This window comes from Epinephelus moara, chromosome 1 (genome assembly GCF_006386435.1).
Source record: "Epinephelus moara isolate mb chromosome 1, YSFRI_EMoa_1.0, whole genome shotgun sequence".
NCBI classification, from domain to species: domain Eukaryota; kingdom Metazoa; phylum Chordata; class Actinopteri; order Perciformes; family Serranidae; genus Epinephelus; species Epinephelus moara.
Window position 1 is genome coordinate 23485959 of NC_065506.1, and position 14960 is coordinate 23500918.

The 14960-nt window shown below is 41.4% G+C and overlaps 1 protein-coding gene across 1 annotated transcript in view; it reads right to left on the reverse strand.

The window, feature by feature from the left end:
- Positions 1-1918: 1918 nt before the first annotated feature.
- LOC126393718 (uncharacterized) overlaps positions 1919-14960 on the reverse strand; it is a 148779-nt gene continuing 135737 nt past the window's right edge. Inside the window, exons 7-9 of the mRNA XM_050050024.1 lie at positions 9718-9797; positions 5801-5905; positions 1919-2747 (exon numbers count right to left, since the gene is read on the reverse strand). Coding sequence (XP_049905981.1) covers positions 2739-2747; positions 5801-5905; positions 9718-9797 — 194 coding nt within the window. The 3' untranslated portion in view covers positions 1919-2738. The remainder of the gene's footprint in view (positions 2748-5800; positions 5906-9717; positions 9798-14960) is intronic.

Consider the following 14960-nt stretch of genomic DNA (forward strand, 5'->3'; position numbering starts at 1 on the left):
GAAGTGATAAGTGATCAGTGATTATTATGGATGCACACAGACACACAAATCTGTTTTTCCTTTATGTTTTATGCTAATTGGAATTCTGTGTCCATGAGCAGTTTATGACACAAGGCGAAAGTCGATGCCACAGACACAAACATGCATGCATGCTTGCCCACACACACAAACACACACATTTAAAGTTCAGTGAATCGTTATCACTTATCAGGAATAATTGCTGCATGTTTGTGCAAGTGTGAAATTGAACAAAATCCCACTCTATATAATTAAAGAAAACACAGTGAACACACAATAACACGGGGAGGCCAGGAGAGCGTGAAGGCACGGATACAACCGAAGGCAACCACAGCTTATTATGTTCCTTCTCTATCTGAACCTGCAGCCTCCAGTCCAACCTGTGGAGTCCTGCCTGGCTGTTCAGAAAATTTGATTTCCTCACCTATCACTGCATGTTACCTGAGTGAACAAGCTTTGGGAAGAAAAAAACCCCCACAGAATTAGTCTCATCCCTACTTTCTCTCTGATGCTCTTTCCACCTCTCAACTTCCTCACTTGTCTCTCTTCCTGTCTGTCTTTTTCCGTCTGCTGACCCATCTGCTTGGATTAAAATGATGTTCTCTGGTGAGTCTAAGGGAACACCACATAAAGCAATTACTAACAAGCCTGATGTGCCACCCCCTCCTTTCCCTTTGTGTAGGGAGAGGATAGAGTGGGGCCAAGTGCCCTTCAGCAAAAATGAATTTTCCAATTTCAGTTAGTTCTTCCATGAATAAATAAACAAATGAATAATTGAAAGGAGCAACATAAATAAATAACATCACAAACATTTCGCCGGTACTCATAAGTATTCTACAGATAACTCGGGCTGCATGCTAATGATAAAAACAGTACATGTAGCAGGTTGAGATGCATTATTCACTGCTCTGCTCTAACAAAATTAAATAAATAAAAATCTCTCAAGGAACTCAAAACATCCTCTCAGCATGGAAGTGACAGGCCTGTCCCATTTATAACACACAAGGACACTGTGGAAAACAAATAACTGACCAGTCAGATGCAAGAGGGAATAAATAAACCGGCAAGGAGCTGGCAGCCATTGACAGGATCTCCAAAATTTCAGCAAGTCGTTAGAAGGGAAAAAAAATACTTCCAAGCGCTCGCAAAGAAACAATGTTTTCTAAGTCCTGCAGGAGGCAGAAGTTGAATTCTTGTACTGAGTAGTTATTGGAACAGTTGGACGCTATGAGAAAATAGTAATTTTCTAGTAACTGACAATAAAGTTTTCTCTGGGACAGCCCAAAGTTTAGATTTTACATCAACGAAGAGACTGACAGTTCAGTTAGAGACACTAATATCAGAGGGTGACGGTTTCCAGCGTAACTGGCTCTATACTCTGTTGGCTTTGTTTTCATGAGGGCATTCCCCAGCAAATCTAAACAGCAGCACAGGGACTCACTGGAGACTGCAACAAATCCCTTTGCGCTACGCAGAGCAGACACATATCACTGAGACAAGGGATACACAAAATGCATAGATGCCATAACAAGGTATGGTAATAAGAGCAGGTGGAGGCTAGGGTCATACAACGAGAAATCAATCAAGACAGATAGCAACAGCAGCAGCAGCAGCAGCAGCAGCAAGGTCCAACTAACTGTTATTTGAGAGCTCTCAGACACGTTTTGGCCTTCCAGCACTAGAAAAACCAAGTATGGGGACCTGAATAATGAGGTCTTTGCAGGAACATGTACACAGCTCCTAACAGTTCCAAATATTTCACATTTCTGCAAGAAAAATACGGTTAAATCCATTAATTTTGAAGCTGCAAAGGTAGTTCTGCATGTGTGTGTAGAAAATAACACTTAACAAATGGACTCAAGACCATGCAACAGTGGTGTGAGGATAATGTTGTGTAGATGAATGGGTGAGGAGTCCAACAGGAACAAATGCCCACAGTAAACTAAGTCCAAATCTAGACAGATCTCCGTTCCACGACTCAACACCCTAATAAATAAAGGCCTCACTCTATCACAACTAATGTCCGATTCTACCGAGACAGTGGTAGGGGTGGGGATTATGTGGAGGCAATATTGAATGAGGGGTTAAACAGTGATTACTAATCTCATTGTATTAGAATAAAGAACAGCACATCAGCAAACACGGGGGAAGTTGCCCTTTGTCCTCTGTGTGGCTCGTTTTCCACAAAGCTCATTAAGGGATACTGTTAACATGCTTCCTAAGCACAAAATGTTAATTAAAAACACAAGGCTAATATGCATTTTTACGCCACGCTTTTGAGCGCCATGGAGAAAAAAAAATCTCATTTCCTCTGTGGTTCTGCTGATTGCAGTCTGATGCGGTGCTGAAGTTAATTAGAACCCTGTGATCTGATGTGATGAGGGGGTGACCGCACGGCACGCTGCCACCAGCTCCCCCCACCACCTCCCCTCCACGACTGCAATCACCCCGAGCCCTCTCGTCATTACTGCTGTAGACTAGGCCATCTCATCCAGATTGAAGGTCCCGCCCTGTTGCTGCTGTCTCCTTTTTGTCTGTCCTTGTCACAGTCTTCGTCTCTGTCTTTTACCAGGTCCTGCGGTTTTGGGCCACCACGCTGAGGTTTCTTTCGTCCTCCAGAAGGCCAGACAGCTTCTCTACTTCTCCTGCAGCTCGCTATTCCATAGACATCCCAGATCCTTCTTCATGTTCATCATTCTCAGCCCAGCTGTGAAGCTGGACTAAGCAACCTGAAAGCAAACAGAGGACCAGGTCAGCATGGGAGTTACTATGGCACAGTATTCGTCAAAAACAGTCTCAGTAGGAGTGCGGCATCGGTCAATAATCCCTTTGGTCAGCCAGATGGCAAAACAGAGTATTATTTATGAATCTAATTCGCATTCATATCAGTTTGCACAAAGATTTTTGGAGTATATGGTGCAGATTTTTAGAGGCTCGACACCCCAAATTCTGCTATGGACAAATATGGTCTGTGAACCGTGCTGCCCTCTCGAGTCACAGTGCGCTCTCTCGACATTAAAACAACACGTCTGTAACAGCTCTGATAAGTTTTCACTAAAAGACACTCAAAGAGGGGGGACCGTTTTTATGAAGTGACAAACTCACACAGTGAAAGGATCATCCCATAAAAGTCCATGCGAATGAAATGTACGAGTGTTCGCTGGGTGTGAAAATATACTGCGGCACGCACCTCTGCAGACCCTTCTATTAATCAACCTGTCTGCACTTTGTTTTGAGAGTAATCTCGTCCAACCACCAGAGAAGCACTCAGCAGTAAGTGGCGCTTGGCTGTGCTTTGAAGGCCGTGGTTTATTGCCATCCCAAAGCACAGCAAGACTGCGCTGTAAAAACACATCATCTCAGCGCTCAACACTCGCCTCTGGTTACACACCTCACACATGGCGATCCAGCACGGGCCTGAAGACCTCTTTAACAACTCCTGGCCTATGCTTGGCTATCAGAGGCCTATACATTTAGACACAGGCAAGGCCTCTATTCAAGTCAGTTCCTTGCGTTTGTTCATGGAAATGGGAAGTCCTCTTTCTTTGCATCTTCCTTTCTGATTCTCAGTCACGATAAAACAGTAAGGACAATCAAGCTCTTTTACACCTCCATCCTCACACAAATAAAGTTACAAACAGCAGCATGAAAAGTTCCTTAATCCACCGCATGGTATTAAAGGATCAGCTACAGAGGTGAATTTAATTTGGTTGCTCAGAGACGCCACATTATGGAAAGGTCATTTTGGTCTTATTGCCCATCCAACTTCAGAAACTTTTTTAATATTCTTAATTGTATTTTGTTTACTTCTATATTCATGTGCATTCCTTGTATGTGAAAACGTACCTGGCAATAAACTGGATCTTGAGTCTGATAAGCGTGAGGTCTTATTAAACAGATTTCTTTTTAACTGCCTTTTGTGAGTGTCAAGGTGACAGAAATCAGTGTGTGTCTGTGTGCACGTGTGTGTTGCTGTGTGCAAGTTATGCTTTTGAAAAAATCTGGAGGGCGAGACCTTGTCCTTCAGCTAGCACTCCTTAAATCTCTCCTTTCTTAGTATGAATCACAAACACACACAGACACAGATGCAAACTTTCCATTAATATATTTTTTCACTAGCATTCCAGTGTTATATCAGTGGGAGAATGTGGCTTTTCAAAAAATTCATTTGTCGCCATTTCACTTCAAATTAACTTGACAAGGTTTTTTTTCTTCTTCTTTTCATGAGTGGCACAGCCAGGGACGCCGACACCTCCCACGTACACCCTCCTCTTGACTACTGAGTGGCATCTAAAACTTTAACAAAACAAAGTGCCTCTTCTCGTCACTTGACCTCCTCAAGAATGCCTCCTTTAATATTAGGACGGAGAGTGCAGGTGAAATTTAAAGTAGAAGTAAATAAAAGCGCTGAAATACCAAAGTGGAGGGTAGCGGTCGGCTGGGTGGTGGTGGAGTGGCAGTTAAGGGACACACACTCACATAGATTTGTCCAACTTCATAATGTATAGCATCCATGAGCCTAATGAACATTAACTACACCAGGTTTTTCCTGACGTTTAAGGGCCCACTGTGTTAAGAAAAGTAAGCAGAGCAGACTGCAGGCATGAATGAGCATTACAAGTCAACACCATATAATAATAAATCACCACTACGAGTGAAATCTAATTTCAAACTGGAAAGAGTGAAATACATGTGCAGATGTGTCGTGGAGGCAGAGTAAAGCAGGTCTGAGGAAGTGATTGCTCGTAAATGGGTGACCTCCTCTTCTTCACATCCTAGAAAGCTGTTTCAATGAGCACAAGGAGTTTTGTGTATAAGAATATATATCTCATATTGTCTTAAATTTATCAATAGTAGCTGGGATTATTGAGTTGTATTACATCAGAATAGAATGCATGTGCATGTGTATGTGTATGTATGTACATATACGTGTATATGTATCAAGATATATATGAATATGTGTGTATATATATATATATGTATAGGTCTATGTGTGTGTGTATGTATGTATGTATGTATGTGTATTCTTCTTCTTCTTCTCTTGCACCTTGTGTGTGTTGAATGTTGGTGAGTCGTCGACCAATGCCCTTGCCCGTACTAGTATTTTTTATAGATATACTTTGACCATTTTTATATATTTTTAAGTTATTTTATTTTCTGTGTGTATTGTATATGTACACACCATGTGCCTTGATATTATTCACTCATGTTTTTTTTTTCTAATTTGAAAATTGAAATAAAATTTTGATCAAAAAAAAAAAAAAAAAAAAAAAAAAACATCCTAGAAAGAAGACATTATTGGTCCTCTGTATAATGTGACCTCTGTCTAAACACTGAAGGGGTATATATGAATGTAACATTCATCCTTCAAGGACGAGGAAGAGATTGAATGTTTTCCTCTTGCAACGCCAATGAAAAGAGCTGCTGACCCACATCTTAAAGGTAGCATATGTGGCATAGCTTCAGCTCCTCTTAAGGCAGGGACTTTTATTTTCTCTCAAAAGGAGGAGGTCAACAGGTCAAAGCATGAAGGCCCACAGCACTGCCAGCCTTTTCTTGCTTTCCTTTTTGAGCTCAATCAAAAGAAAGGATGAACTGAAGCCAAAGGTACACATGAGCACTTATATGTAGTGGCAAACCCTTCACTTTTCCTGAGGAAAAGAGTCGTGTGGATATATGTGTATTCATGTGTGTGTGTGTGTGTGTGTGTGTGTGTGTGTGTGTGTGTGTGTGTGTGTGTGAGTGTGTGTGTGCGCCTTCGGTCAATAGGAAGGCCACTGACCTTTCTTTGCAGCTCTTGCCTCTCATCCTGCAGCAGCATCTTTGGCTGGTCTTTCTGCACCTGTAGCTCAGAAACCTGTTCTTCGTTCTGCCTCTTCACCTCCTTCTGCTCAACAGACAGACAGGAATGAGGGAGCAGAGGTGAGGCGCACAGAGGATTGAAGCTGTCTGTTTTTGAAGGTGTCAGCACACCTTACTTTTGCATAATACATATCACACCTCACAGATGATCCATTAGCAGGTTACGGCAAGAGAGACGAGCAATAAGCCGACAAGATACAGCTGCAGCAGACACAGAGAGACAGGCACGCCGCACACAAATACACAATATCCTCCACTTTTACTGCCAGATGAGAGGGTGGGATCGTCCCTTTGGGGCAGACTTGTGTGTGGCTGCATTTAAAACCACTTTTACTGGACTGACTTCTGGGCTCCGACCCTAAACTGCCTCTGGAGAAAGCACAAAAGACAAAGTGCGTGAGAGAAAGAAAAAGAGAGAAATAGAGCGAGAGATGAACATAGAGAGGGAGGCAGACAGAAAAAGAGAAAAGGCAAGCCACCACACCCCCCTGCACTTCCAGACACTGATTTATAATTTTAATATCTCTAATTTCCACAGCAGCGCCCATTTTCCAAATGTCATTTTCCAATTTATGTCAAACCGTGTGACCATTTTTCTTAATACAGCTTATGACAAGCTCGGTGGCAAGGCGGATATGCAATTCAGATTGAGTGTTTTACAGGCACAGCAGCAGACACACTAGGGTGTTTGTGTGTTTATCTTTATCAGTGTCTGCTCAGTATTTTGGAGGGGAAAGACTGGGAGCGTTACACACCAGGGAAAAATTGGATTCCCTGCAAAATATGTGCCCTCAGGGAACAAAACCATAATTCTGGCATAAATCTAATAATTACAGTTATCATAATAAGAATTATGATGGTGGCAATGATAATGTATTAAAATATGCATTAACATTAAGAGCTTGAAATGGAATGTGGGCCGGCTTTATGACCATTACATGAATATTGATGTTAATTAAAACAGAACCTCCCTTTTTATGTATCACTCTATCTTGTTGTAATGGTTGTTAAAGAGTTGGACACAGTGGTGTGCCAGATGGACCAGAATTCATTACTGGACGGTTTACTCTATGTGGGGCACTGTGAAACTCATCCTACATGTGCAGGCTGGCTATTTCCATCTCAACCTCTGTGAGCGTGGACAAATAATATTTAAGGTTAAAGAAGCCTCTGAACTCAGTGTTTTAATCCAGATGTGTTTATAACTCAAGTGGAAGCTGTGGTAAGAGCTGGTTGAGTTTTCTTTACCATCCACTAATTTTGCGAGGCAAACATGGGACCAATGTTTATGTTAGACGGTACAAGATATAATACAATAAATACAATATTTTATTTCAAATTATACCTATGAATCCTCCATGCATGCCAAGTCATGGAGTTCCACAAGGTTCTGTGCTTGGACCAATTCTATTTACCTTATATATGCCTCCCTTGGGCAACACTATTAGAAACTGCTCCATAAACCTACCCAATTATATCTATATCTATATATCTATATCTATTATATCTATCAAGACACAAGAATCGAATCAGTTAATTAAACTTCAAGCATGTCTTGAGGACATAACAACCTGGATGACTTGTAATTTCCTGTTGTTAAACTCAGACAAAACTGAAGCCATTGTACTTGGCCCCAAACACCTCCAAAACTCATTATCTAAAGATATCATCCCTCTAAATTGCATTGCCCTGGCCCCCAGCACCACTGTAAGGAATCTCAGAGTAATCTTTGGTCAAGATATGTCCTTTAACTCCAATATAAAACAAACTTCAAAGGCCAACTTTTTTCAACTGCCTGTCTCAAAAAGATTCAGAAAAACTAGCCTACGCATTTGTGACTTGAAGGATGGACTATTGCAATTCCTTATTATCAGGTTGCTCCAATAAGACTTATCCGCAGTGAGGGTCCAAGGACAGAGTGTATCATATGTTATAAAACCTTCTGAGGCAAATTGTGATTTTTAATGTTGGGCTATACAAATAAAATTGAGTTCAAGTAAAACTGACTGCCATTACAAAAAAAAAAAAAAACTTTATTTCTTTCAAGAAGCAATTTACCTCATCCTTCAAGTTTTTAATGGCCAAAAATTGAGTTCAAAAGACATTTTGGACCAATTTGTTTAAATCACCTTGTAAAAGTTCAGCTGGATTCTTTAGATGCCATTATTATTTATTTACTACATCATGAATTCTCCTTTATGCTTTTCCTTGACTTCATGAGTCACATTTTCAATCAAGTAAAAAGTAGTCAACATATTTTATACCAAAATATGTGGTTTTATAAATCACATATCTTGTAGCTTAGTTTCCCCTTCTGACCATCAGGAGAATGATGAAAAATCAGTACACTAACATAAAGTTTATACAAAGCTATCTGGTGACAGAGTTGGTCACACTGCAGATTTAGAGTGGGGAGGTACCTCAAAAACATCCTAAAAACTTCAGCAGCTTTCTCGCTGCAAAGGAGTCTGGGTATTGGTGATTTAAAGGACCACACCAATGACTTTCCATGTTTCATCACATTAACTTTAAACAACTACTACTGACCTTTTTCTAAAGCGTGCAATAATTTTAGATTGATTTCGTTCTTCATGCTCCAGGCACCCATTGATTCCAGTTCATGCAACCATGGTTACAAAAATCAATTTACAAACACTTAAAACTTCCTTGAGATAGGTAATCTATTACAGTGGACATTCCTGTACTGCATCATGTTGGAATACAGCTGCAAGCAGGGACTGTTCCTTGCTCGCACATTCAAGGGCTTGAGGAGAAACGCAGACATCTGGGAGTAGACAGTTGCTGAGCAGCAACCTTTTCAAGGCAGAAAAAAATCTTATCATCCTTTTCACAATTTTCACGTTTGCTTTCAGTTCGTCATGTAAGTTTGATGAGTCAATATTGATGTACAGTAAATGCAAGTAAGCGCAAATTAAGTTTTTAACAGCTCCAGCATGCTGCTATCCAACATGATGCATGCCTGATATTTAAAGTTATTTATGATCTTGCACCCCTTTCTCTTAAAGGATGCCTGGCCTATCCCTGCATGGCAGGCCAGTAGGAATAGAACATCTACTATGGGTGACTGGGTGCTGTAGCCTTTGCTCAGTCTGGTTTCAATGTTAAAGTAGTGAGAAAGTGGCATTTCACACACAAATATTTAATACTCAGGAAGCTTTGCAGCGTTTAAAGCTGTGAGTAAAGTCAGCAAAAAAGTGTCATCGCCAATGATTGCTTTGTATTTATTTATACTGATTCTATTTATTATCTCAAAGTGATTGACTTTTATGTATTGTGCTGTTGTATGAAGTGTATTTGCTGTCCTATTGTTGTTTTTTGTCTATTTTCCCAGGGACAACAGATGCAAATTAGCTGCTAGCTAGCACTGGTACATTTCCTTTTAATTGTGTGCTGTCCCTGCAAAAATAAACATCAAATTTAATTAAATTAAACAACAATATAAACTTAATTCAAGAGAAATAAAATAAAATGAAATGAGCATTGTAATGGGCAAATGCAGGCTGGCCAGAGGTGAGGTTAAGTATACACTGACTTTACATTAATGGGATCCAAGATGCAAAACCACCTGTATGTTCAACACATCCACTGAGCTGCTGATACTTGCTGCATGACTCCAGGCTGGCTTCTAATACAGCTGAGAGACAGACACCCCTGATCCCGACTGTCCATGGTCACTCCGATACTATAAAAGTTCCACTCTGGCTACCAACATACTCTAAAACCCTTATATGATCACTGGGGTTTAAGTGACAAAGCAGGACCTGTCTATGGCATAGTGGTGTTAAAACCTGCTTAGGGTAATCTAAACAATCTCACCTCTATCCGTCCTCTCCCCTCTGAGCCAAACACTGATCGACTCTCCGTGAGTGGCGGCCCGCCAGCTCCCATGTTCCCTACTATTGAAAAAAGGGTAAAAATAACAGGAACAAGTTGTCGGAAATGAAATTTCAATTCATCCAGTCCCTTTATACACTGGTGCGAGAGCCTGTCGTTGAGAGGGAGGGATCAATAGTGTTTAGACAGCAGGGCAGATTTTCTAAGCGCCGGATCAATAGGAAGGAGAGAGGAAAAAATACCCTGGCTTTTCTTTGGCTGTTGTAGTAAATACGAACAAATCAGTGGCCTTAGGCTAAATGGATTGACCAGCTGTTTCCGAGTTCTGTGTTGTAAATAAAGATCCATTCTGAGGTGTGTAACCGAGGCCCAAAGGCGAGAGTGCCACTGTTCAGGTTGGCCCTGCATGGGCTGTGCTGGACCACACAGGTGTCAGGGGGCAGGGGACAAAGAAGACAGTCTGGATGTTATTTAACTTTGTTAAGTATATAAAAGGAGATTTAGTTACAGTATTTTTGTTCATACAAGACACACTGTTCCTGTTGAATTTTAGTCTTGGTCTCTTTGTTTAAAAATGTACAAGGTTTGGTCAAGTTTGAAACATCCTGCGTCTGTTACTCCAAGTGATGAAATGTGAATGCAATCATTTATCCAGCATGTTTAGATATGTTGTTAGATTTCTTTGATCACTTGCTAAATAATTGTCACGTGGCTCCTTATCCCATTACATAGTGTTCAGGGTGGGAGGCCTGTGCATTTTGCTTATTGTAGCTGGTGGTTTATTGGTTGTTGCGACAACAATTATGCTAAAGCTAAAGCTTATGCTGAAGCCTTACATCAATTTGCAATCCCATTAATGTGTTTATTGTTCTCGTAAAGACAAATATGCAATGGCGGATCTTCCTATAGGTGACATAGGCAGCTGCCTAGGGTGCCAACCAGAGGGGGGGTTGCCAAAACTGCCGAAATTCAAAAATGTACCGTACAACAACATTTCCAGAAGAAGCTTGCCTTGGGTGCCTAATGTGCTAGGTCCAGCTCTACAAATATGTGTACATAAACAGATGAATTTCTCATACAATAAACATTTTGAACCACATTAAATACTTAACTGGTATTTTTTAATATGCTTTTATATAAATAGAGACTGAAAATATTACCTTAAAGACATGAATAATTGTTATCTCGTCACACAGTAGAAGTATCTTGTTAAAGAAATAGACAAAACGGCAGAGATACAACTTTTTTGGAGTGTTTTCGCTTTGTTATTTAACAGTTAAAAACACAGAGGAGGCAGGGGAGATAAAGGAAAGGGCCTGAGCCAGATTCGAACCCCGACCATTGCGGTAAGGACTGAGCCTTATGGTACACACTCTACCCGTCCAGTTACCAAGGCGCCCCTGAAACACAACATTATAGGTGGCTAAAATAAATCATTACATGAAGGATAAGACTGGTCTGTGACGTAGGCAACTGTGGCAGGTTAAATATCTCCACCAATATACTGGGCTAATCAGAGGGTAAGATCCTGACAGGATGACTGATGGTGTGCTTGCTTTGCCTCACCTCTGGACTTATTAAAGAAAAACACCACAGGCCATGCTTTCACAAAACTCATTGGTCAACCACAGTGGTGTATGTGATGGGTGAAATTCATCACTAAAAACTCCTCAGCCCAAACAAAACACACATTGGAGCACCAAACGACACAAGATCCTCTGGTCATTACAGATCGCCTCCAAACTCAGCGAGAAGACACTTTAAAGGACAAATGCGTGCGGGAAAAGATGGCTGTTGACTCACGCTGCAGGGTTGACAAAAAAAAAAAGAGAAGGGAGAGCGAAATCTTAGGCTTTACTGTGCTCGGAGAGACTGTCTGGGGCTGAGAAAAAGTATGCATCTGGCCAAAATCCCTCTCTTCTCAATTCAGGCTCCTGCTAGTCACAGCTGAAAGAACTACCTGGCTTTACATTTGGCCTCCCTAAACATACAGCACAACCTGCTGTTGTCTGGAGGTGATGTATATCTGCCCTCTCTTTGCATTAGGCCAGTAAAACTGCACAGACACATCCTAAACCTACTGTACAACTGCAGTCACACAACAGACACAGAATCTTCACAAGAATACATAAACAGAGCAGCTAGACATGTTGTACGACTCATTTGAGAGCAATTTCCCGATGTAATTGAGGCTTTGTGTGTGTTTGTAAGTGCCGCCTCTCTCTGATTAAGGTGACCTAAGATTGTGCACTTACCGAATCTCAGGCTGAGCAGCAGAGGTTAGAGCACAACTCATTGGCTTCCTGAACACATTACCTTAATGATGCCATTCCTCACGCCTCCATTTCAACACATTTAGAGATGGAGCAGTTACAACGTCTATTAAGACATTCAAATGACTCCCAGAGCTATTTACCCACTGCTCGAGCACAAAAGGGTAGCCTGAATTAAGTGTGACAGCGCTGACTCGCTTCCCCTTCCAAACAGACAAAATACATAGACAAAGTCATCATGCAGGAACGGTCATTAAAAATTTAGATTACAGCTTCCGTGCTTTCCCCCGAAAAACTCTTGTCTTTTCTCCGCTTGTTAATAGGATTGTTTTTCTTTTAATATTAAAGTGTTCATTATGACAGATTGTGAAGCCGACTCTGAATGCTGCTTGTTCTCCCGTTCTTGGCATCTGATCAAACCTCATTTACTCGACTGGGGGATTGAATGAAATGTCTGATCATTAACCCCGTGTCTGCCTCTGGAGGAGGAGTGGCTGTTTACCTCCTACACATTTTATCTTTTGGTGCACCTAAATTTAAGCACCTCAGTGTTGAGAACATCTGTGTCACCCCATCAGAAGCTTGGATATTAAAAAACTAAGACATTCGCTAACCTGTAAAACACACAAGGTATATGTGGTGTCCTTGAAAGCGATTTACTTTCATTGTCAGTTGCCAAAGACAAAATGTTAAAAAGACTAATCTGATTGTCAGCTTTTCTTCTTCTACTCTTGGCCAGGTTACTGTCCGATGAGCTGCACATCTCAGTGAGTGGTCTTTAATGTGGTCAACTCCCCACGGACTATCTGTTCCATATTCTGGCCTGTGTAAGCGGTTTTCCCCCTGTTTCGAGGTATTTGGGGTATTCTTGGGAGGAGACAAGGGCTATTGAGAGTGTTTATGTTCCTGGCTTGTACAGAGGCTTCTAATGTGTAACACAGGGCACTTCAGTATTCAGACGCCTGGGGCTATTCTCTAAGTGGTCTTTACTTTGAAAACACAGGTGCCCTCCAGGGGTTGATGAGTGGTGGTTGTGTGCATGCGTGTGTATGTATGAGGAGGCAGTAAGCTGGGAGGGCAGATAAAGGAGCTGCACTGTTTGGAGGCCCATGCAATGCTCTGAATAATATATCCATACATCATGAGTCCATGTCAGACTTTGATTCAGTGTGGTGGTCTTGCAGAAACCACTGTGGTATTATCTTTAATAATGCAAGCTGGGATTAGGCGCTTACTCTCTTCTGATAAATATGGGCAAATCAATTAATTCCACTGACACCGCCCACCCCTCCTCACAGCACATATATAAATCCAACATTGTGCTTGGCTTTCTTGTTTTTGCTCTCTAAAGCAGGACTGAATAGTTTGGTTTTTATGTCCTTATTCTAAACAGAAACTCCACAATGTTGGGAAGATTTGTTATTGCTGCGAAACACTGTAAAATAACTGTGATGTTGATATTTGAAAATCTAATGAGGTTTGGAGGGAGCTCATAAATTAGAAAAATAAAGTTGCATATCTGCTGGCGCATGAGAAAATAAATACTTGTGATAAAATTAATAGGAGATCTCTGACGTATCTCAGGCAACCATGTCCAAGCAGGAAAATGCATTCTATGTAATATAAACATGCATGATATGGCATGACTGCACACATGTCAACAACCAGTTTAAATGAGGATAATAAAAGAAAATATGAGTTTGTTATGCGTTTCACAGAGGTTATGGTGTCAGTGGATGCAGTGCTGATGAAAAGGCCTCATGGCCGGTTTAAAAGCTATAGACCACTTAGCAGATCTCAGCTGGTCCTCATGCCAGTGACCTTGGTAATGAGGAGCAGCTGGCACAACAGTCATTAGGCCTGGCTATCTCCACCTTCAGGAACCATCTTTTATTTCCATAAAACCTTTTATCCATTTCTCCTCTGTGCTGCCATACAGTCTAACACCGGCCGAGGGGCCATTAATGACTACAGCAGTATAGCAAATGTCATTACATAGCTTGTCTTATCAATACTTCTAAAAACAGAACATCAATGGGAATAGAGGCAGAGCAGATATAATATGTTTCTGGTAGTGTCACAATCTTGTAGGTCTAATTAAGCTGAGTTCAACAGAAAGGCTGCATGAGAGGAGAGAGGAGAGGAGAGGGTGACCCAATTAAAACCAAATCGAAACTCAGACTCACTCTACAGTGTGGCTCATGCACACAATGAGCGGGAACCTGTGAAAACAAGGAGAACAAGCTTTATTAGTCCCTAAAAAGCCCTGTTGCTGCATTAATATTCTAGCCTAATGAAAGCTTAGTTTTTTTCCCCCCATTTCCCTACACTTGCCTGTCACTGTTCGGTTCATAAATATTGTCTTATTATGATCATCATGACTTTTTTCTCTAGATATGCAGAAAAATTCAGAGCCAATTACCAGAATGACAGGTGAAATGGGATCGTGCTGAGAAGAAATGAAGGGTTGCCATGGTGATATAGCCAAAGAATCAGACTGTATGTGTGGTCATGTGACCAATATCTGGCTGAACTGCTGCTACGCTCAGGCCCCATACACCAAAGGACACTTAACCTCAATCGCTGGCAGCAATCGCGGGCCCATCCAGCTGAATTTATTTGCTATTTCTGTCTGCGGGTCAGGCTGGCTGTGCGTCTGGTGCTGCAGCTACAGCCAAACCCAGGGCATTCTCAACCCCTCTCTTCCTAATGACAGCCCTGGAGAACTGAGCAAAGCGCTGAGGGAGGCCCGCACAGAATATTTACAAAATCTGCATTAAAAGAAGGTTTCTGACAACGTTACAGCATCCAGAAGGAGTGGACACAAAGCAGGACAATACACTCATGTAAACTACATTAAAAAACATGTATATGTAACCGTTAGGTGACAGTTAGGTGGCTCACCTGCACAAAGAGTTTATTTTGTCAGTGACAGCTCTAAAAATATGCACG